The sequence below is a fragment of the Coregonus clupeaformis genome, chromosome 2, assembly GCF_020615455.1.
Source record: "Coregonus clupeaformis isolate EN_2021a chromosome 2, ASM2061545v1, whole genome shotgun sequence".
NCBI classification, from domain to species: Eukaryota; Metazoa; Chordata; class Actinopteri; order Salmoniformes; family Salmonidae; genus Coregonus; species Coregonus clupeaformis.
The window spans coordinates 20,443,485-20,468,104 of NC_059193.1; the positions used below are offsets into that span (position 1 = coordinate 20,443,485).

General features: G+C 44.9%; 1 protein-coding gene across 1 annotated transcript; it reads left to right on the forward strand.

The window, feature by feature from the left end:
* Positions 1–1,093: 1,093 nt before the first annotated feature.
* Positions 1,094–23,366, forward strand: LOC121536525 (cysteinyl leukotriene receptor 1-like). Its single transcript, XM_041843863.2, has 4 exons — positions 1,094–1,325; positions 10,124–10,206; positions 21,936–22,121; positions 22,341–23,366. The coding sequence occupies exons 2-4, from the start codon at positions 10,126–10,128 to the stop codon at positions 23,196–23,198; spliced, it is 1,125 nt and encodes a 374-aa protein (XP_041699797.1). The 5' UTR covers positions 1,094–1,325; positions 10,124–10,125; the 3' UTR covers positions 23,199–23,366.
* The last annotated feature ends 1,254 nt before the right edge of the window (positions 23,367–24,620 follow it).

The window sequence follows — 24,620 nt, forward strand, 5'->3', positions numbered from 1 at the left end:
GACAGAGCCTGGATTCGAACCAGGATCTCTAGTGGCACAGCTAGCACTGCAGTGCCTTAGACCACTGCGCCACTCAGGAACACCCTCAGGAACGCCACTCAGGAACACATACAAAGGCACAAAAGTGCGGAGCTCTCTACTACATCGAACAGAGAGACAAAAACGAACTAGCATACCACAGTGACAACGAACAATTACACACAACACATGACAAAACTCAAGAGAACTTATAGGACGCATAATGAACACTAACAAGGAACAGGTGTAACAAAACAGACAAAACCAATCAAACATCGAAACATAGAACGGTGGCAGCTAGTACTCCGGAGACGACGACCGCCGAAGCCTGCCCGAACAAGAAGAAGGAGCAGCCTCGGCCGAAACCGTGACATTAATATGGGCTATTTTCAGCCCTTTCCTGAGTAGCTTATCAGAGATAGACATAATACTGGAAAGAGCAAACAAAGCAAGATAAAAAATATATACATTTGGCAGTTCATTAATCAGTTGGTGTGTGTAAGTGTGTGTGTGTGCTGCAGGGTTGAAGCTATGAACTCATAGAGAGGGAGGGAGGGAGAGAGGGAGAGAGAGAGAGAGAGAGAGAGAGAGAGAGAGAGAGAGAGAGAGAGAGAGAGAGAGAGAGAGAGAGAGAGAGAGAGAGGCAGAGAGAGAGAGAGAGAGAGAGAGAGAGAGAGAGAGAGAGAGAGAGAGAGAGAGAGAGAGAGAGAGAGAGAGAGAGAGAGAGAGAGAGAGAGAGAGAGAGAGAGAGAGAGAGAGAGGGAGAGAGAGAGAGAGAGAGAGGGAGAGAGAGAGAGAGAGAGAGAGAGAGAGAGAGAGAGAGAGAGAGAGAGAGAGAGAGAGAGAGAGAGAGAGAGAGAGAGAGAGAGAGAGAGAGAGAGAGAGAGAGAGAGAGAGAGAGAGGCAGAGAGAGAGAGAGAGAGAGAGAGAGGGGGAGAGGGAGAGAGGGAGAGAGGGAGAGAGGGAGAGAGAGAGAGAGAGAGGGAGAGAGGGAGAGAGGGAGAGAGAGAGAGAGAGAGAGAGAGAGAGAGAGAGAGAGAGAGAGAGAGAGAGAGAGAGGAGGTGCAGCAGAAGTTGTGTCTGAGTGTATCAGTGTGAGGGAGAGAGCGAGAGAGAAGTTGTGTCTGAGTGTATCAGTGTGAGGGAGAGAGCGAGAGAGGAGTTGTGTCTGAGTGTATCAGTGTGAGGGAGAGAGCGAGAGAGGAGTTGTGTCTGAGTGTATCAGTGTGTCCCACAGCAGCAGGACTCTGAGGCTGAAGCAGAGCAGCAGGTTCTATCATCTATCAGGCAACAGTCTGCAGGTTACGGTAAGAAACTCTCTGTTTATATGAAGAAACCTCTGGATACTGAATGGGATTAAATGAGTTACTTTCTATTTACCATTCATTGAGCTGCCCTTCTTAACCAGGGCTCCCTTGTGAAAAAGGTCTGCTGACTTCAATGGGAAATCTCTAATCTACTGTTTGATAATGCCATCACTCAGTCACTGTTTCTTTAAACTGGAACACAACTTCTTCCTCAGCAGCAGCAGGTAAAGTGTCTGAGCAGTGATCAGTTCACTGTAGATAACACGTCTATTCAAGGCCATAAATACCTCAACATCTAAGGAGCAATGCTTACTGGTTCACACACAGTGTTAGTAAACAGATAGGTTTGTATAAACAGGTGTTTGGCTGGGCTGTTTGTGTGAGTCGGAGCTGGGACTGGCAGGCAGGCAGGCAGGCAGGCAGGCAGGCAGGCAGGCAGGCAGGCAGGCAGGCAGGCAGGCAGGCAGGCAGGCAGGCAGGCAGGCAGGCAGGCAGACACACAGACAGGCAGATAGACAGACAGCCTGACAGGCAGCCAGACAGGCAGCCAGACAGGCAGCCAGACAGGCAGCCAGCCAGACAGACAGACAGCTGAGTTGCAGAACCCTGATGATAACTGATTGGTGCTTTTACAGCAGTGTAGCGACGTGTCATTTTAATGTCATATGTTGAACAATGATGAACATCCTTTTACTGTATGTCTACAACTTAACTATAGCTAACACTGTAGTTAAACTACCAGTAGGACCAGTGTTCTGACCTACAGATAACACTGTAGTTAAACTACCAGTAGGACCAGTGGCCTGACCTACAGATAACACTGTAGTTAAACTACCAGTAGGACCAGTGTTCTGACCTACAGATAACACTGTAGTTAAACTACCAGTAGGACCAGTGGCCTGACCTACAGATAACACTGTAGTTAAACTACCAGTAGGACCAGTGTTCTGACCTACAGATAACACTGTAGTTAAACTACCAGTAGGACCAGTGTTCTGACCTACAGATAACACTGTAGTTAAACTACCAGTAGGACCAGTGTTCTGACCTACAGATAACACTGTAGTTAAACTACCAGTAGGACCAGTGTTCTGACCTACAGATAACACTGTAGTTAAACTACCAGTAGGACCAGTGTTCTGACCTACAGATAACACTGTAGTTAAACTACCAGTAGGACCAGTGTTCTGACCTACAGATAACACTATAGTTAAACTACCAGTAGGACCAGTGTTCTGACCTACAGATAACACTATAGTTAAACTACCAGTAGGACCAGTGTTCTGACCTACAGATAACACTGTAGTTAAACTACCAGTAGGACCAGTGGCCTGACCTACAGATAACACTGTAGTTAAACTACCAGTAGGACCAGTGGCCTGACCTACAGATAACACTGTAGTTAAACTACCAGTAGGACCAGTGTTCTGACCTACAGATAACACTGTAGTTAAACTACCAGTAGGACCAGTGTTCTGACCTACAGATAACACCGTAGTTAAACTACCAGTAGGACCAGTGGCCTGACCTACAGATAACACTGTAGTTAAACTACCAGTAGGACCAGTGTTCTGACCTACAGATAACACTGTAGTTAAACTACCAGTAGGACCAGTGGCCTGACCTACAGATAACACTGTAGTTAAACTACCAGTAGGACCAGTGGCCTGACCTACAGATAACACTGTAGTTAAACTACCAGTAGGACCAGTGGCCTGACCTACAGATAACACTGTAGTTAAACTACCAGTAGGACCAGTGGCCTGACCTACAGATAACACTGTAGTTAAACTACCAGTAGGACCAGTGTTCTGACCTACAGATAACACTGTAGTTAAACTACCAGTAGGACCAGTGTTCTGACCTACAGATAACACTGTAGTTAAACTAAAATTACATTTTCTACCTGGATTTATTGCTTATGTCTTTGATTAAATCATTATCTTTTCTTATCTATCTTATAATATGTCCCAAATGGCCCCCTGTTCCCTACGGGCCCTGGGGAAAGTAGTGCATAATAAAGAGTGTAGGGTGCAGACCAAGATACCAGGAAACACTTCCTCTGTCCTGCTGGATATTTGCATAACTTCACTTGGAAACCTTTTTGGCAGACACTTCAGTCACGAGAAGCCGCACACACACACACACACACACACACACACACACACACACACACACACACACACACACACACACACACACACACACACACACACACACACACACACACACACACACACACACACACACACTTCCTTGTAGCTGAGCAGGATATTTGTCTGTGTCTTATATTTCCCAGCTTGTTAGTTACACACTTAACTGTAATCTTAGAGGTGAAAGAAAATAACAGGTGTTTAACATAGTTACTAACAGGATGTCTGTCAGGTGTTTAACATAGTTACTAACAGGATGTCTGTCAGGTGTTTAACATAGTTACTAACAGGATGTCTGTCAGGTGTTTAACATAGTTACTAACAGGATGTCTGTCAGGTGTTTAACATAGTTACTAACAGGATGTCTGTCAGGTCAGGTGTTTAACATAGTTACTAACAGGACGTCTGTCAGGTGTTTAACATAGTTACTAACAGGATGTCTGTCAGGTCAGGTGTTTAACATAGTTACTAACAGGATGTCTGCCAGGTGTTTAACATAGTTACTAACAGGATGAATGAATGGCACCGGAGTAGATGGCTGCCGCTCCTAACCAATTGTGTGTGTTTTTAAGCGTTATTTGTAACTTCTTTTGTACATAATGTTTCTGCCACAGTCTCTTATGACCGAAAAGATTTTCTGGATATCAGGACAGCAATTACTCACCTTGTACTGGACAAATCCCCGTCATTCGCATGAGAAAGAGAGGGAGATATCGGGGACGTAAGTCGGGGTGCCTTGTAAGGATCCGACGGCGAGTGGGTAATCTGCCTCTACCATCAGTCCTATTAGCCAACGTACAATCATTGGAGAACAAAATAGACTAACTACGATCACGGATATCCTACCAACGGGACATTAAAAACTGTAATATCTTATGTTTCACCAAGTCGTGGCTGAACGACGACATGGATAACATATAGCTGGTGGGATATACGCTGGATCGGCAAGATAGAACAGCTGACTCCGGTAAGACAAGGGGTGGCGGTCCGGTTATATTTGTAAACAACAGCTGGTGCACAGAATCTAATATTAAGGAAGTCTTGAGGTTTTGCTCGCCGGAGGTAGAGTATCTTATGATAAGCTGTAGACCACACTATTTTTGTAGCTGTCTATTTACCACCACAAACGATACTGGCACTAGACCGCACTCAATGAGCTGTATAAAGCCATAAGCAAACAGGAAAACGCTCATCCAGAAGCGGCGCTCCTAGTGGCCGGGGACTTTAATGCAGGGAAACTTAAATCAGTTTTACCTAATTTCTACCAGCATGTTAAATGTGCAACCAGAGGAGAAAAAAACTCTAGACCACCTTTACTCCGCACACAGAGACGCATACAAAGCTCTCCCTCGCCCTCCATTTGGCAAATCTGACCATAACTCTATCCTCCTGATTCCTGCTTAGAAGCAAAAACTAAAGCAGGAAGTACCAGTGACTCGGTTAATAAGGAAGTTGTCAGATGACGCAGATGCTAAGCTACAGGACTGTTTTGGTAGCACAGACTGGAATATGTTCCGGGATTCTTCAGATGGCATTGAGGAATAGACCACAACAGTCACTGGCTTCATCAATAAGTGCATCGATGACTTCGTCCCCACAGTGACTGTACGTACATACCCCAACCAGAAGCCATGGATTACAGGCAACATCCACACTGAGCTAAAGGGTAGAGCTGCCATTTTCAAGGAGCGGGACTCTAACCCGGACGCTTATTAGAAATCCCGCTATGCCTTCCAACGAACCATAAACCGGCTAAGCATCAATACAGGACTAAGATTGAATCATACTATACCGGCTCCGACGCTCGTCGGATGTGGCAGGACTTGCAAACTATTACAGACTACAAAGGGAAGCACAGCCGCGAGCTGCCCAGTGACACGAGCCTACCAGACGAGCTAAATTACTTCTATGCTCGCTTCGAGGCAAGCCACACTGAAGGATGCATGAGAGCATCAGCTGTTCCGGACGACTGTGTGATCACGTAGGTCAACATATAGGTCAACATTCACAAGGCCGCAGGGCCAGGCGGATTACCAGGACTTGTACTCATGTGCTGACCAGCTGGTAAGTGTCTTCACTGACATTTCCAACCTCTCCCTGACCCGGTCTGTAATACCTACATGTTTCAAGCAGACCACCATAGTCCCAGTGCCCAAGAACACCAAGGTAGACTATCTAAATGACTACTGCCCGTAGCACTCACATCTGTAGCCATAGTGCTTTCAAAGGCCGGTCATGGCTCACACCAACACCATTATACCAGAAACATACAGTTGAAGTCGGAAGTTTACATACACTTAGGTAGGAATCATTAAAACTTGTTTTTCAACCACTTCACACATTTCTTGTTAACAAACTATAGTTTTGGCAAGTCGGATAGGACATCTACTTTGTGCATGACAAGTACAGTCAGTACATTTTCCAACAATTGTTTACAGACAGATTATTTCATTTATATAATTCACTGTTTCACAAATCCAGTGGGTCTGAAGTTTTCATACTAAGTTGACTGTGCCTTTAAACAGCTTGGAAAATTCCAGAAAATAATGTCATGGCTTTAGAAGCTTCTGATAGGCTAATTGACATCATTTTAGTCAATTGGAGGTGTACCTGTGGATGTATTTCAAGGCCTACCTTCAAACTCAGTGCCTCTTTGCTTGACATCATGGAAAAATCAAAAGAAATCAGCCAGAAATTGTAGACTTCAACAAGTCTGGTTCATCCTTGGGAGCAAATTCCAAGCGCCTGAAGGTACCACGTTCATCTGTACAAACAATAGTACGCAAGTATAAACACCATGGGACCACGCAGCCGTCATACCGCTCAGGAAGGAGATGCGTTCTGTCTCCTAGAGATTAACGTACTTTGGTGCGAAAAGTGCAAATCAATCCCAGAACAACAGCAAAGGACCTTGTGAAGATGCTGGAGGAAACAGTTACAAAAGTATCCATATCCACAGTAAAACGAGTCCTATATCGACATAACCTGAAAGGCCGCTCAGCAAGGAAGAAGCCACTGCTCCAAAACCGCCATAAAAAAGCCAGACTACGGTTTTCAACTGCACATGGGGTCAAAGATCGTACTTTTTGTAGAAATGTCCTCTGGTCTGATGAAACAAAAATAGAACTGTTGGGCCATAATGACCATCGTTATGTTTGGAGGATAAAGGGGGTTGCTTGCAAGCCGAAGAACACCATCCCAACCGTGAAGCACGGGGGTGGCAGCATCATGCTGTGGGGGTGCTTTGCTGCAGGATGGACTGGTGCACTTACAAAATAGATGGCATCATGAGGAAGGAAAATTATGTGGCTATATTGAAGCAACATCTCAAGACATCAGTCAGGAAGTTAAAGCTTGGTTGCAAATGGGTCTTCCAAATGGACAATGTTCCAAAGTTGTGGCAAAATGGCTTAAGGACAACAAAGTCAAGGTATTGGAGTGGCCATCACAAAGCCCTGACCTCAATTCTATAGAACATTTGTGGGCAGAACTGAAATAGCGTGTGCGAGCAAGGAGGCCTACAAACCTGACTCAGTTACAGCAGCTCTGTCAGGAGGAATTGGCCAAAATTCACCCAACTTATTGTGGGAAGCTTGTGGAAGGCTACCCGAAACGTTTGACCCAAGTTAAACAATTTAAAGGCAATGCTACCAAATACTAATTGAGTGTACAGTGAGGGAAAAAAGTATTTGATCCCCTGCTGATTTTGTACGTTTGCCCACTGACAAATAAATGATCAGTCTATAATTTTAATGGTAGGTTTATTTGAACAGTGAGAGACAGAATAACAACAACAAAATCCAGAAAAACGCATTTCAAAAATGTTATAAATTGATTTGCATTTTAATGAGGGAAATAAGTATTTGACCCCCTCTCAATCAGAAAGATTTCTGGCTCCCAGGTGTCTTTTACACAGGTAACAAGCTGAGATTAGGAGCACACTCTTAAAGGGAGTGCTCCTAATCTCAGCTTGTTACCTGTATAAAAGACACCTGTCCACAGAAGCAATCAATCAATCAGATTCCAAACTCTCCACCATGGCCAAGACCAAAGAGCTCTCCAAGGATGACAGGGACAAGATTGTAGACCTACACAAGGCTGGAATGGGCTACAAGACCATCGCCAAGCATCTTGGTGAGAAGGTGACAACAATTGGTGAGATTATTCGCAAATGGAAGAAACACAAAAGACCTGTCGATCTCCCTCTGCCTGGGGCTCCATGCAAGATCTCACCTCGTGGAGTTGCAATGATCATGAGAAAGGAATCAGCCCAGAACTACACGGGAGGATCTTGTCAATGATCTCAAGGCAGCTGGGACCATAGTCACCAAGAAAACTATTGGTAACACACTACGCCGTGAAGGACTGAAATCCTGCAGCACCCGCAAGGTCCCCCTGCTCAAGAAAGCACATATACATGCCCGTCTGAAGTTTGCCAATGAACATCTGAATTATTCAGAGGAGAACTGGGTGAAAGTGTTGTGGTCAGATGAGACCAAAATCGAGCTCTTTGGCATCAACTCAACTCGCCGTGTTTGGAGGAGAAGGAATGCTGCCTATGACCCCAAGAACACCATCCCCACCGTCAAACATGGAGGTGGAAACATTATGCTTTGGGGGTGTTTTTCTGCTAAGGGGACAGGACAATTTCACCGCATCAAAGGGACGATGGACGGGGCCATGTATCGTCAAATCTTGGGTGAGAACCTCCTTCCCTCAGCCAGGGCATTGAAAATGGGTTGTGGATGGGTATTCCAGCATGACAATGACCCAAAACACACGGCCAAGGCAACAAAGGAGTGGCTCAAGAAGAAGCACATTAAGGTCCTGGAGTGGCCTAGCCAGTCTCCAGACCTTAATCCCATAGAAAATCTGTGGAGGGAGCTGAAGGTTCGAGTTGCCAAACGTCAGCCTCGAAATCTTAATGACTTGGAGAAGATCTGCAAAGAGGAGTGGAACAAATTCCCTCCTGAGATGTGTGCAAACCAGGTGGCCAACTACAAGAAACGTCTGACCTCTGTGATTGCCAACAAGGGTTTTGCCACCAAGTACTAAGTCATGTTTTGCAGAGGGGTCAAATACTTATTTCCCTCATGAAAATGCAAAACAATTTAAAACTTTTTTGACATGCGTTTTTCTGGATTTTTTTGTTGTTATTCTGTCTCTCACTGTTCAAATAAACCTACCATTAAAATTATAGACTGATCAGTGGGCAAACGTACAAAATCAGCAGGGGATCAAATAATTTTTTCCCTCACTGTGTAAACTGGGACGGAGGTGAACTTCCGTCCCTGTCTCAAATCTCTGGAAGACTGACACAGGTTTCCCTCAATAATTTCCCTGTATTTAGCGCCATCCATCATTCCTTCAATTCTGACCAGTTTCCCAGTCCCTGCCGATGAAAAACATCCCCACAGCATGATGCTGCCACCACCATGCTTCACTGTGGGGATGGTGTTCTCGGGGTGATGAGAGGTGTTGGGTTTGCGCCAGACATAGCGTTTTCCTTGATGGCCAAAAAGCTCAATTTTAGTCTCATCTGATCAGAGTACCTTCTTCCATATGTTTGGGGAGTCTCCCTCATGCCTTTTGGCGAACACCAAACGTGTTTGCTTATTTTTTTCTTTAAGCAATGGCTTTTTTCTAGCCACTCTTCCATAAAGCCCAGCTCTTTGGAGTGTACGGCTTAAAGTGGTCCTATGGACAGATACTCCAATCTCTGCTGTGGAGCTTTGCAGCTCCTTCAGGGTTATCTTTGGTCTCTTTGTTGCCTCTCTGATTAATGCCCTCCTTGCCTGGTCCGTGAATTTTGGTGGGCGGCCCTCTCTTGGCAGGTTTGTTGTGGTGCCATATTCTTTCCATTTTTTAATAATGGATTTAATGGTGCTCCGTGGGATGTTAAAAGTTTCTGATATTTTTTTTATAACCCAACCCTGATCTGTCCTTCTCCACAACTTTGTCCATGACCTGTTTGGAGAGCTCCTTGGTCTTCATGGTGCCGCTTGCTTGGTGGTGCCCCTTGCTTAGTGGTGTTGCAGACTCTGGGGCCTTTCAGAACAGGTGTATATATACTGAGATCATTTAACAGATCATGTGACACTTAGATTGCATACATGTGGACTTTATTTAACTAATTATGTGACTTCTGAAGGTAATTGGTTGCACCAGATCTTATTTAGGGGCTTCATAGCAAATGGGGTGAATACATATGCACGCACCACTTTTCTGTTATTAATTTTTTTGAATTTGTTGAAACAAGTAATTTTTTTCATTTCACTTCACCAATTTGGACTATTTTGTGTATGTCCATTACATGAAATCCAAATAAAAATCAATTTAAATTACAGGTTGTAATGCAACAAAATAGGAAAAACGCCAAGGGGGGTGAATACTTTTGCAAGGCACTCTAGATAACAGGTTTTGTCAAAGCAAAACATAAAACTACTGAAATGACTGGAATACCGGACATTTTTCCTGGTTATGCCCTAGTACGGGATTCATGTCATTATTGTTGAAAACCCCTCCAATTTTCCTTTCTTTCATGTAGTGCAGAGGCATACCTGAACTCTGAACTCTGAACTCTGTAGAAACGTGTTTTCTTCTCTTCTCATACTGTCTGTCTGTCTGTCTGTCTGTCTGTTCCAGACATGGATCTAGAGGAGTTTGACAACGTGACTCTGAGGTACAACATGACCAACTGTCCGTCTGTCGATGAGTTCCGTAACCAGGTAACCATATCTGTCTGCCCCCCCCCCGCCCCTCCATCATGCAAAGGCCAGATGCCCACTTATTGATATGCTTCTATGATATGGGAAAGCTGTGCAATGAGATAGATACCACTAACCAATCAATCTAACAGAAGCAGCATGTTCAGAGTAATCGTGATCCATGTTGTTGTGAACAGGCCTATTTAAGGGACTGTACAGTATAGAATAGGAATGACTGTACGTCGCTTTGGATAAAAGTGTCTGCTAAATGACATAGCTACATTATATTATTTATTACATGGAGAAAATATCCATCCTGCCCTTCGTAAGTTTTTGAAAGCCAAGTTAACAAAACAGATCACCGACCATTTCGAATCCCACCGTACCTTCTCCGCTATGCAATCCGGTTTCCGAGCTGGTCATGGGTGCACCTCAGCCACGCTCAAGGTCCTAAACGATATTATAACCGCGATCGATAATAGACAGTACTGTGCAGCCGTCTTCATCGACCTGGCCAAGGCTTTCGACTCTGTCAACCACCATATTCTTATTGGCAGACTAAATAGCCTTGGTTTCTCAAATGACTGCCTCGCCTGGTTCACCAACTACTTCTCAGATAGAGTTAAATGAGTCAAATCGGAGGGCCTGTTGTCTGGACCTATGGCAGTCTATATGGGGTGCCACAGGGTTCAATTCTTGGGCCGACTCTTTTCTCTGTGTATATCAATGATGTCGCTCTTGCTGCTGGTGACTCTCAGATCCACCTCTATGCAGACGACACCATTTTGTATACATCTGGCCCTTCATTGGACACTGTGTTAACAAACCTCCAAACGAGCTTCAATGCCATACAACACTCCTTCCGTAGCCTCCAACTGCTCTTGTAGTAAAACTAAATGCATGCTCTTCAATCGAACGCTGTTGGCACCCGCCCACCCGACTAGAATCACTACTCTCGACGGGTCTGACCTAGAGTATGTGGACAACTACAAATACCTAGGTGTCTGGTTAGACTATAAACTCTCCTTCCAGACTCACATTAAGCATCTCCAATCCAAAGTTAAATCTAGAATCGGCATCCTATTTTGCAACAAAGCCTCCTTCACTCATGCTGCCAAACATGCCCTCGTAAAACTGACTATCCTACCGATCCTTGACTTCGGCGATGTCATTTACAAAATAGCCTCCAACACTCTACTCAGCAAATTGGATGTAGTCTATCACAGTGCCATTCGTTTGTCACCAATGCCCCATGTACTACCCAACACTGTGACCTGTACGCTCTTGTTGGCTGGTCCTCACTACATGTTCGTCGTCAAACCCACTGGCTCCAGGCCATCTATAAATCACTGCTAGGCAAATCTCCGCCTTATCTTAGCTCATTGGTCACCATAGCAACACCCACCCGTAGTATGCGCTCCAGCAGGTACAGTGGGGAGAACAAGTATTTGATACACTGCCGATTTTGCAGGTTTTCCTACTTACAAAGCATGTAGAGGTCTGTCATTTTTATCATAGGTACACTTCAACTGTGAGAGACGGAATCTAAAACAAAAATCCAGAAAATACATTATATGATTTTTAAGTAATTAATTTGCATTTTATTGCATGACATAAGTATTTGATCACCTACCAACCAGTAAGAATTCCGGCTCTCACAGACCTGTTCGTTTTCTTTAAGAAGCCCTCCTGTTCTCCACTCATTACCTGTATTAACTGCACCTGTTTGAACTCGTTACCTGTATAAAAGACACCTGTCCACACACTCAATCAAACAGACTCCAACCTCTCCACAATGGCCAAGACCAGAGAGCTGTGTAAGGACATCAGGGATAAAATTGTAGACCTGCACAAGGCTGGGATGGGCTACAGGACAATAGGCAAGCAGCTTGGTGAGAAGGCAACAACTGTTGGCGCAATTATTAGAAAATGGAAGAAGTTCAAGATGACGGTCAATCACCCTCGGTCTGGGGCTCCATGCAAGATCTCACCTCGTGGGGCATCAATGATCATGAGGAAGGTGAGGGATCAGCCCAGAACTACACGTCAGGACCTGGTCAATGACCTGAAGAGAGCTGGGACCACAGTCTCAAAGACAACCATTAGTAACACACTACGTCGTCATGGATTAAAATCCTGCAGCGCACGCAAGGTCCCCCTGCTCAAGCTAGCGCATGTCCAGGCCCGTCTGAAGTTTGCCAATGACCATCTGGATGATCCAGAGGAGGAATGGGACAAGGTCATGTGGTCTGATGAGACAAAAATAGAGCTTTTTGGTCTAAACTCCACTCGCCGTGTTTGGAGGAAGAAGAAGGATGAGTACAACCCCAAGAACACCATCCCAACCGTGAAGCATGGAGGTGGAAACATCATTCTTTGGGGATGCTTTTCTGCAAAGGGGACAGGACGACTGCACCGTATTGAGGGGAGGATGGATGGGGCCATGTATCGCGAGATCTTGGCCAACAACCTCCTTCCCTCAGTAAGAGCATTGAAGATGGGTCGTGGCTGGGTCTTCCAGCATGACAACGACCCGAAATACACAGCCAGGGCAACTAAGGAGTGGCTCCGTAAGAAGCATCTCAAGGTCCTGGAGTATCCTAGCCAGTCTCCAGACCTGAACCCAATAGAAAATCTTTGGAGGGAGCTGAAAGTCCGTATTGCCCAGCGACTGCCCCGAAACCTGAAGGATCTGGAGAAGGTCTGTATGGAGGAGTGGGCCAAAATCCCTGCTGCAGTGTGTGCAAACCTGGTCAAGACCTACAGGAAATGTATGATCTCTGTAATTGCAAACAAAGGTTTCTGTACCAAATATTAAGTTCTGCTTTTCTGATGTATCAAATACTTATGTCATGCAATAAAATGCAAATGAATTACTTAAAAATCATACAATGTGATTTTCTGGATAATTTTTTTTAGATTCCGTCTCTCACAGTTGAAGTGTACCTATGATAAAAATTACAGACCTCTACATGCTTTGTTAGTAGGAAAACCTGCAAAATCGGCAGTGTATCAAATACTTGTTCTCCCCACTGTATATCTCATTGCTCATCCCCACATGAACTAGAAACTGAAACAAAGAACACAAAACATAGACTCTACACACACTGGCTCAACATAAAAGAGTCCCTAGAGCCAGGGCGTGACAGTCATCCCCAAAGCCAACACCTCCTTTGGCCGCCATTCCTTTCAGTTCTCTGCTGCCAATGACTGGAACGAACTGCAAAAATCTCTGAAGCTGGAGACTCTTATCTCCCTCAATAACTTTAAGCATCAGTTGTCAGAGCACCTTACCGATCACTGCACCTGTACACAGCCCATCTGAAATTAGCCCACTCAACTACCTCATCCACATATTGTTATTTATTTTGCTCATTTGCACCCCAGTATCTCTATTTGCACATCATCTCTTGCACATCTATCATTCCAGTGTTAATACTAATTGTAATTATTTTGCACTATGGCCTATTTATTGCCTTACCTCCATAACTTACTACATTTGCACACACTGTATATATATTTTCTGTTGTATTTTTGACTTTATGTTTTGTTTTACCCCATATGTAACTCTGTGTTGTTGTTTTTATCGCACTGCTTTGCTTTATCTTGGCCAGGTCGCAGTTGTAAATGAGAACTTGTTCTCAACTGGCTTCCTGGTTAAATAAAGGTGAAATAAATAAAAAATTGAGACAGAGTCATTAGATCAGTTGTTTTGGTTCTGTTAATTTGTAGCTTGTTTTTGGACACAGGTCCAGGAATGGCTGAACGATTGCAATATTTACCTGGAGCTAACCTTGCAGATAGCATTACTGGGTGATCTGAAAAGTCATAGTCAATCGATCAATAGTATAATAATACTTTTAGCAAAAACAATTATTTTCAATTAACAATCTGTAGAAACAATGAGAATAGAAGCTTTTAGAACAACTACCTCATCCCCATATTGTTATTTATTTTGCTCATTTGCACCCCAGTATCTCTATTTGCACATCATCTCTTGCACATCTATCATTCCAGTGTTAATACTAATTGTAATTATTTTGCTGAGTAGAGTGTTGGAGGCTATTTTGTAAATGACATCGGCGAAGTCAAGGATCGGTAGGATAGTCATTTTTACGAGGGCATGTTTGGCAGCATGAGTGAAGGAGGCTTTGTTGCGAAATAGGAAGCCAATTCTAGATTTAACTTTGGATTGTAGATGCTTAATGTGAGTCTGGAAGGAGAGTTTACAGTCTAACCAGACACCTAGGTATTTGTAGTTGTCCACATACTCTAGGTCAGACCCGTCGAGAGTAGTGATTCTAGTCGGGCGGGCGGGTGCAAGCAGCGTTCGATTGAAGAGCATGCATTTAGTTTTACTAGTGTTTAAGAGCAGTTGGAGGCTACGGAAGGAGTGTTGTATGGCATTGAAGCTCGTTTGGAGGTTTGTTAACACAGTGTCCAATGAAGGGCCAGATGTATACAAAATGGTGTCGTCTGCGTAGAGGTGGATCTGAGAGTCACCAGCAGCAAGAGCGACATCATTGATATACACAGAGAAAGAGTCGGCCTGAGAATTGAACCCTGTGGCACCCCCATAAAGACTGCCATAGGTCCAGACAACAGGCCCTCCGATTTGACACATTGAACTCTATCTGAGAAGTAGTTGGTGAACCAGGCGAGGCAGTCATTTGAGAAACCAAGGCTATTTAGTCTGCCAATAAGAATGCGGTGATTGACAGAGTCGAAAGCCTTGGCCAGGTCGATGAAGACGGCTGCACAGTACTGTCTTTTATCGATCGCGGTTATAAAATTGTTTAGGACCTTGAGTGTGGCTGAGGTGCACCCATGACCAGCTCGGAAACCAGATTGCATAGCGAAGACGGTACGGTGGGATTCAAAATGGTCGGTGATCTGTTAACTTGGCTTTCAAATACTTTCGAAAGGCAGGGCAGGATGGATATAGATCTGTAACAGTTTGAATCAAGAGTGTCACTCCCTTTGAAGAGGGGGATGACCGCGGCAGCTTTCCAATCTCTGGGGATCTCAGACGATACAAAAGAGAGGTTGAACAGGCTAGTAATAGGGGTTGCAACAATTTTGGCAGCTCATTTTAGAAAGAAAGGGTCCAGATTGTCTAGCTCAGCTGATTTGTAGGGGCCCAGATTTTGCAGCTCTTTCAGAACATCAGCTGTCTGAATTTGGGTGAAGGAGAAGCGGGGGGGTGCATGGGCAAGTTGCAGCGTAGGGTGCAGAGCTGGTGGCCGGGGTAGGGGTAGCCAGGTGGAAAGCATGGCCAGCCGTAGCAAAATGCTTTTTGAAATTCTCGATTATCGTAGATTTATCGGTGGTGACAGTGTTTCCTAGCCTCAGTGCAGTGGACAGCTGGGAGGAGGTGCTCTTATTCTCCATGGACTTTACAGTGTCGCAAAACTTTTTGGAGTTAGTGCTACAGGATGCACATTTCTGTTTGAAAAAGCTAGCCTTTGCTTTCCTAACTGGTTGTGTATATTGTTTCCTGACTTCCCTGAAAAGTTGCATATCGCGGGGGCTGTTCGATGCTAATGCAGTACGCCACAGGATGTTTTTGTGCTGGTCAAGGGTAGTCAAGTCTGGGGTGAACCAGGGGCTATATCTGTTCTTAGTTCTGAATTTTTTGAATGGGGCATGCTTGTTTAAGATGGAGAGGAAAGCACTTTTAAAGACCAACCAGGCATCCTCTTCTGACGGAATGAGGTCAATATCCATCCAGGATACACGGGCCAGGTCAATAAGAAAGGCCTGCTTGCTAAAGTGTTTTAGGGAGCGTTTGACAGTGATGAGGGGTGGTCGTTTGACCGCGGACCCATTATAGACACAGGCAATGAGGCAGTGATCGCTGAGATCCTGGTTGAAGATAGCGGAGGTGTATTTAGAGGGTAGATTAATCAGGATGATATCTATGAAGGTGCCCATGTTTACGGATTTAGGGTTGTACCTGGTAGGTTCCTTGATAATTTGTCTGAGATTGAGGGCATATAAATAATAAGCCATTTAGCAGACGCTTTTATCCAAAGCGACTTACAGTCATGCGTGCATACATTTTTGTGTATGGGTGGTCCCGGGGATCGAACCCACTACCTTGGCGTTACAAGCGCCATGTTCTACCAGCTGAGCTACAGAGGACCATCATCTAGTTTAGATTGTAGAACGGCTGGGGTGTTAAGCATATCCCAGTTTAGGTCACCAAGCAGTACGAATTCTGAGGATAGATGGGGGGCAATCAATTCACATATGGTGTCCAGGGCACAGCTGGGGGCTGAGGGGGGTCTGTAGCAAGCTGAAACAGTGAGACTTATTTCTGGAAAGGTGGATTTTTAGAAGTAGAAGCTCAAACTGTTTGGGCACAGACCTGGATAGTATGATAGAGCTCTGCAGGCTATCTCTACAGTATATTGCAACTCCCCCCCTTTGGCATTTCTATCTAGACAGAAAATGTTGTAGTTGGGGATGGACATTTCTGAATTTTTGGTGGCCTTCCTAAGCCAGGATTCAGACACTGCTAGAACATCAGGGTTGGCGGAGTGTGCTAACGCAGTGAATAACTAAAACTTAGGAAGGAGGCTTCTGATGTTAACGTGCAGAAAACCAAGGCTTTTACGGTTACAGAAGTCAACAAATGATAGCTCCTGGGGAGTAGGAGTGATACTGGGGGCTACAGGGCCTGGGTTAGCCTCTACATCACCAGAGGAACAGAGGAGGAGTAGAATAAGGATACTGCTAAAGGCTTTAAGAACTGGTCTTCTAGTGCGTTGGGTACAGAGAATAAAGGGGGCAGATTTTCGGGCGTTGTAGAATAGATTCAGGGCATTATGTACAGACAAGGATATGGAAGAATATGAGTACAGTGGAGGTAAACCTAAGCGTTGGGTAACGATGAAAAAGATAGCATCACTGGAGGCACCGATTGAGCCGTTCTCCGTGTGTGTGGGGGGTGGGACAAAGGAGCTGTCTAAGGCAGGTTGAGCTGGGCTGGGGGATCTACAGTGAAATAGTACAATAAGAACTAGCCCAAACAGCAGTAGGCAAGGCATGTCCCAGACAATAAGAAAACGAAAACATATGCTTAAAGTACTTTGCTTCCTCCTTCAAAATATAATTTGGTGAATCATGGGTGATTCATGGGTGTAACCAGTTTCAGTAAATTATTTTTTGTGCATTTTTCCCCATATTCCATCCAGTTTGCTTTATTTTTATAATATATTACACTTGATCTTTCTTGAATAAGTTTCTCCATTTATTTTTAGTTTTTCCTCTAATTTATTCTAAGCCAGTTTTTATTGCTATCTATCTGTTCTGTTAGACCCTCTATTTCCTTTGTTAGTATGGACTCTTTTGACCTAAATTGCTTTTGTTTTCGAGATGAGTACTGAATTGCATGGCCTCTAAAGGCACATTTAAAAGTGTCCCATACAATAAGGGGATTTGCTGTACCTATGTTATGTCGGAAAAAATATGTTATAGATTCCTCTGTCCTAGTTAAAAACAAGTTATCATCCAATAGGCTTTGATTAAATGTCCAATATCCTCGCCCACGTGGAAATTCAGTAAGAGTAATGTATATGCCAATTATATGATGGTCCGACCGCATTCTGTCCCCTATCAACACTTTTTAAACAGTTGGTACCAACAAGAATGACATAAAAAAGAAGTCAAGACGACTAGCTTGATTGAGTCTCCGCCATGTATATCTCACTAGGTCAGGATATTTAAGCCTCCATATATCTACTAGTTCTAATGTATCCATGAAATTCACGACTTCCTTAAGAGCATGAGGGTGATAGTTTGTAGTGTGATTTCCTTTACGGTCCATTGAGCTAATTAAAACAGTATTATAATCTCCCACCATAATAATAGAGTATTGTATTGCTTGCAGGGTTGATAATTTATTATATACAGTGGGGAGAACAAGTATTTGATACACTGCCGATTTTGCAGGTTTTCCTACTTACAAAGCATGTAGAGGTCTGTAATTTTTATCATAGGTACACTTCAACTGTGAGAGACGGAATCTAAAACAGAAATCCAGAAAATCACATTGTATGATTGACAACAACCAAAACAGGTGGACAAGGGGTTCTAACAAGACACTCATAGCAACAACTGGGATCTAAGCGCCTTCCAACAACCTTCCATGTCTCTCCAAACCACCATGAGCGCAACAAAATTTGCCCACTAAGATGCAAACGAAAGAAAAAACCAAACTTAAAGACAGGAAGCAAACTAAAATGGTGGAGCAAATCGAAAACAGGGAAGGGGCGGCAGGTAGCTTAGTGGGTAAGAGCATTGAGCCAGTAACCGAAAGGTCGCTGGTTCTAATCCCCGAGCCGACTAGGTGAAAAATCTGTCGATGTGCCCTTAAGCAAGGCACTTAACCCTAATTGCTCCTGTAAGTCGCTCTGGATAAGAGCGTCTGGTAAATGACTTAAATGTAAGATCAGATAAAGGTTTGTCTATAAATCAAATAGGGTGATAACCTTCCATGTCTCTCCAAACCACTGGAGCACTGGGCCAGCCGCTCTTAAATATCACCTGGGCCAGCACAGGTGAAACACCTTCCCGGTAACGAGATGACAATCCAGCACAGGTAAATAAATAAGATCTGGTCCAACCAATTACCTTCAGAAGTCACATAATTAGTTACATAAAGCCCACCTGTGTGCAATCTAAGTGTCACATGATCTGTCACATGAGCTCAGTATTTATACACCTGTTCTGAAAGCCCCAGAGTCTGCAACACCACTAAGCAAGGGGCACCATGAAGACCAAGGAGCTCTCCAAACAGGTCAGGGACAAAGTTGTGGAGGAGTACAGATCAGGGTTGGGTTATAAAAAAATATCAGAAACTTTGAACATCCCACGGAGCACCATTAAATCCATTATTAAAAAATGGAAAGAATATGGCACCACAACAAAACCTGCCAAGAGAGGGCCGCCCACCAAAACTCACATACCAGGCAAGGAGGGCATTAATCAGAGAGACAACAAAGAGACCAAAGATAACCCTGAAGGAGCTGCAAAGCTCCACAGCAGAGATTGGAGTATCTGTCCATAGGACCACTTTAAGCCGTTCACTCCACAGAGCTGGGCTTTACGGAAGAGTGGCCAGAAAAAAGCCATTGCTTTAGAAAAAAATAAGCAAACATGTTTGGTGTTCGCCAAAAGGCATGTGGGAGACTCCCCAAACATATGGAAGAAGGTACTCTGGTCAGATTAGACTAAAATTGAGCTTTTTGGCCATCAAGGAAAACACTATGTCTGGTGTAAACCCAACACCTCTCATCACCCCGAGAACACCATCCCCACAGTGAATCATGGTGGTGGCAGCATCATGCTGTGGGGATGTTTTTCATCGGCAGGGACTGGGAAACTGGTCAGAATTGAAGGAATGATGGATGGTGCTAAATACAGGGAAATTCTTGAGGGAAACCTGTTTCAGTCTTCCAGAGATTTCGGACCAAGGTGCAGCGTGAATCATACCCGGCACATAAACACATCAACATATACTACACATTTATTATTCGAAATAGTAGACAATTAAAAAAGGTGTCTGTCTCTCTCAGGTGTATTCTACTGTCTGTCTGTAACCAGGTGTATTTTTGTTTATTTTGTATTTTATTTCACCTTTATTTAACCAGGAAGCCAGTCGAGAACAAGTTCTGGCCAAGATAAAGCAAAGCAGTGCGATAAAAACAACAACACAGAGTTACATATGGGGTAAAACAAAAGATAAAGTCAAAAATACAAACAGAAAATATATATACAGTGTGTGCAAATGTAGCAAGTTATGGAGGTAAGGCAATAAATAGGCTATAGTGCAAAATAGTTACAATTTAGTATTAACACTGGAATGATAGATGTGCAAGAGATGATGTGCAAATAGAGATACTGGGGTGCAAATGAGCAAAATAAATAACAATATGGGGATGAGGTAGTTGGGTGGGCTAATTTCAGATGGGCTGTGTACAGGTGCAGTGATCGGTAAGCTGCTCTGACAACTGTCTCTCCAGGTGTACTCTGCTGTCTGTTACCAGGTGTTTCTGTCTCTCCAGGTGTACTCTGCTGTCTGTTACCAGGTGTTTCTGTCTCTCCAGGTGTACTCTGCTGTCTGTTACCAGGTGTTTCTGTCTCTCCAGGTGTACTCTGCTGTCTGTTACCAGGTGTTTCTGTCTCTCCAGGTGTACTCTGCTGTCTGTTACCAGGTGTTTCTGTCTCTCCAGGTGTACTCTACTGTCTGTTACCAGGTGTTTCTGTCTCTCCAGGTGTACTCTGCTGTCTGTTACCAGGTGTTTCTGTCTCTCCAGGTGTACTCTACTGTCTGTTACCAGGTGTTTCTGTCTCTCCAGGTGTACTCTGCTGTCTGTTACCAGGTGTTTCTGTCTCTCCAGGTGTACTCTACTGTCTGTTACCAGGTGTTTCTGTCTCTCCAGGTGTACTCTGCTGTCTGTTACCAGGTGTTTCTGTCTCTCCAGGTGTACTCTGCTGTCTGTTACCAGGTGTTTCTGTCTCTCCAGGTGTACTCTGCTGTCTGTTACCAGGTGTTTCTGTCTCTCCAGGTGTACTCTGCTGTCTGTTACCAGGTGTTTCTGTCTCTCCAGGTGTACTCTGCTGTCTGTTACCAGGTGTTTCTGTCTCTCCAGGTGTACTCTGCTGTCTGTTACCAGGTGTTTCTGTCTCTTCAGGTGTACTCTGCTGTCTGTTACCAGGTGTTTCTGTCTCTCCAGGTGTACTCTGCTGTCTGTTACCAGGTGTTTCTGTCTCTCCAGGTGTACTCTGCTGTCTGTTACCAGGTGTTTCTGTCTCTCCAGGTGTACTCTGCTGTCTGTTACCAGGTGTTTCTGTCTCTCCAGGTGTACTCTGCTGTCTGTTACCAGGTGTTTCTGTCTCTCCAGGTGTACTCTACTGTCTGTTACCAGGTGTTTCTGTCTCTCCAGGTGTACTCTGCTGTCTGTTACCAGGTGTTTCTGTCTCTCCAGGTGTACTCTGCTGTCTGTTACCAGGTGTTTCTGTCTCTCCAGGTGTACTCTGCTGTCTGTTACCAGGTGTTTCTGTCTCTCCAGGTGTACTCTGCTGTCTGTTACCAGGTGTTTCTGTCTCTCCAGGTGTACTCTGCTGTCTGTTACCAGGTGTTTCTGTCTCTCCAGGTGTACTCTGCTGTCTGTTACCAGGTGTTTCTGTCTCTCCAGGTGTACTCTGCTGTCTGTTACCAGGTGTTTCTGTCTCTCCAGGTGTACTCTGCTGTCTGTTACCAGGTGTTTCTGTCTCTCCAGGTGTACTCTGCTGTCTGTTACCAGGTGTTTCTGTCTCTCCAGGTGTACTCTGCTGTCTGTTACCAGGTGTTTCTGTCTCTCCAGGTGTACTCTGCTGTCTGTTACCAGGTGTTTCTGTCTCTCCAGGTGTACTCTGCTGTCTGTTACCAGGTGTTTCTGTCTCTCCAGGTGTACTCTGCTGTCTGTTACCAGGTGTTTCTGTCTCTCCAGGTGTACTCTGCTGTCTGTTACCAGGTGTTTCTGTCTCTCCAGGTGTACTCTGCTGTCTGTTACCAGGTGTTTCTGTCTCTCCAGGTGTACTCTACTGTCTGTTACCAGGTGTTTCTGTCTCTCCAGGTGTACTCTGCTGTCTGTTACCAGGTGTTTCTGTCTCTCCAGGTGTACTCTGCTGTCTGTTACCAGGTGTTTCTGTCTCTCCAGGTGTACTCTGCTGTCTGTTACCAGGTGTTTCTGTCTCTCCAGGTGTACTCTACTGTGTACTCTATCATCACGGTGTTCGGCCTGGCCGGTAACGGTTTCGCTCTGCTGGTTCTGGTCAAAACGTTCCGGCAGCGTTCTGCGTTCCACATCTACATGTTGAACTTGGCCGTGTCCGACCTGCTGTGCGTCTCTACGCTCCCACTACGGGTCCTCTACTACGTTAATAAGGTAGTAATGACTGGGGGGGTTGCTCCGTAACAGCATTTTGGCAGAATTCAATCGAAGGTGAGTTGTCGACAAGCACATTTCACTTGACTTTTACAGGTAATTTACGTCGGGGGAAACTGCCTTTAAAAGGCACATTGTCGACAACGCACCTTTGAATGAATCCCGGCCTTTGAGATACTATTAAAATAGATTATTGTTGTTGTTGATCCTCTCCCTCAGGGTCAGTGGAACCTGGGAGACTTCCTGTGCAGGGTTTCATCCTATGCCCTCTACGTGAACCTCTACTGCAGCGTGTTCTTCATGACCGCCATGTCCGTCACGCGCTTCCTCGCCATCGTGTTCCCCGTGCAGAACCTGCGCCTGGTCTCAGAGCGCCGCGCCCGTCTGGTGTGTGTCTGTATCTGGGTGTTCATCTGCACTGTCTCCTCCCCCTTCCTCATGACTGGTCAACACGTCCACCCAGCCACCAATAAGACCAAGTGCTTCGAGCCTCCAGAGCGCAGCACAAGGGGCGGGCTTAACAAGCTCATCATGCTCAACTACTTCTCATTGGCCGTGGGCTTCGTGCTTCCCTTCCTGGTCATCCTGCTGTGCTACGCCGGGATCATCCGGGCCCTGCTGTCACGGCAACACACTGCGCAGCGCCAGAAGGGGGCGGGGTCTAAGGCCATCCGAATGATCGTCATAGTGATGCTGGCGTTCCTGCTGTGCTTCATGCCATACCACATCCAGCGCTCCGTCCACCTCAGCTTCCTGTCCCAGACCTCCACTTCCTGTTCGGAGCTGGTGTACATGCAGAAGAGTGTGGTGGTGACGCTCTGTCTGGCTGCCTCCAACTCCTGCTTCGACCCGCTGCTCTACTTCTTCTCTGGAGAGGGCTTCAGACGACGCCTATCAAGCTTCAGGTCCACTATCAGGAGACAACCGCAGAGACAGGGGGTACAGCCACCGCTGGGGAGGGGAACAAAGAGAGAGAGAGAACCGGCCCTACCCAGCACAGCTGAGACAGGGGGCATATCCACCGCTGGGGAGGGGAACAAAGAGAGAGAGAGAACCGGCCCTACCCAGCACAGCTGAGACAGGGGGCATATCCACCACTGGGGAGGGGAACAAGCTGTAGGGAGGAGAGAGAAAGACAGTGGAAGCTTTCTCAAGGGACAGTCTATATAGGGGAGATATACTATAGGGAGGAGAGAGGAAGACAGTGGAAGCTTTCTCAAGGGACAGTCTATATAGGGGAGATACAGTGGGGGAAAAAAGTATTTAGTCAGCCACCAATTGTGCAAGTTCTCCCACTTAAAAAGATGAGAGGCCTGTAATTTTCATCATAGGTACACGTCAACTACGACAGACAAATTGAGAAAAAAAATCCAGAAAATCACATTGTAGGATTTGTAATGAATTTATTTGCAAATTATGGTGGAAAATAAGTATTTGGTCACCTACAAACATGCAAGATTTCTGGCTCTCACAGACCTGTAACTTCTTCTTTAAGAGGCTCCTCTGTCCTCCACTCGTTACCTGTATTAATGGCACCTGTTTGAACTTGTTATCAGTATAAAAGACACCTGTCCACAACCTCAAATAGTCACACTCCAAACTCCACTATGGCCAAGACCAAAGAGCTGTCAAAGGACACCAGAAACAAAATTGTTTGGGAGAATGTCATATGGTCAGATGAAACCAAAATAGAACTTTTTGGTAAAAACTCAACTCGTCGTGTTTGGAGGACAAAGAATGCTGAGTTGCATCCAAAGAACACCATACCTACTGTGAAGCATGGGGGTGGAAACATCATGCTTTGGGGCTGTTTTTCTGCAAAGGGACCAGGACGACTGATCCGTGTAAAGGAAAGAATGAATGGATCCATGTATCGTGAGATTTTGAGTGAAAACCTCCTTCCATCAGCAAGGGCATTGAAGATGAAACGTGGCTGGGTCTTTCAGCATGACAATGATCCCAAACACACCGCCCGGGCAACGAAGGAGTGGCTTCGTAAGAAGCATTTCATGGTCCTGGAGTGGCCTAGCCAGTCTCCAGATCTCAACCCCATAGAAAATCTTTGGAGGGAGTTGAAAGTCTGTGTTGCCCAGCGACAGCCCCAAAACATCACTGCTCTAGAGGAGATCTGCATGGAGGAATGGGCCAAAATACCAGCAACAGTGTGTGAAAACCTTGTGAAGACTTACAGAAAACGTTTGACCTGTGTCATTGCCAACAAAGGGTATATAACAAAGTATTGAGAAACTTTTGTTATTGACCAAATACTTATTTTCCACCATAATTTGCAAATAAATTCATTAAAAATCCTACAGTGATTTTCTGGAAAAAAAATTCTCATTTTGTCTGTCATAGTTGACGTGTACCTATGATGAAAATTACAGGCCTCTCTCATCTTTTTAAGTGGGAGAACTTGCACAATTGGTGGCTGACTAAATACTTTTTTCCCCCACTGTACATATGAGATGGGTAATGCAAGATATGAAAACATTAAAGTGG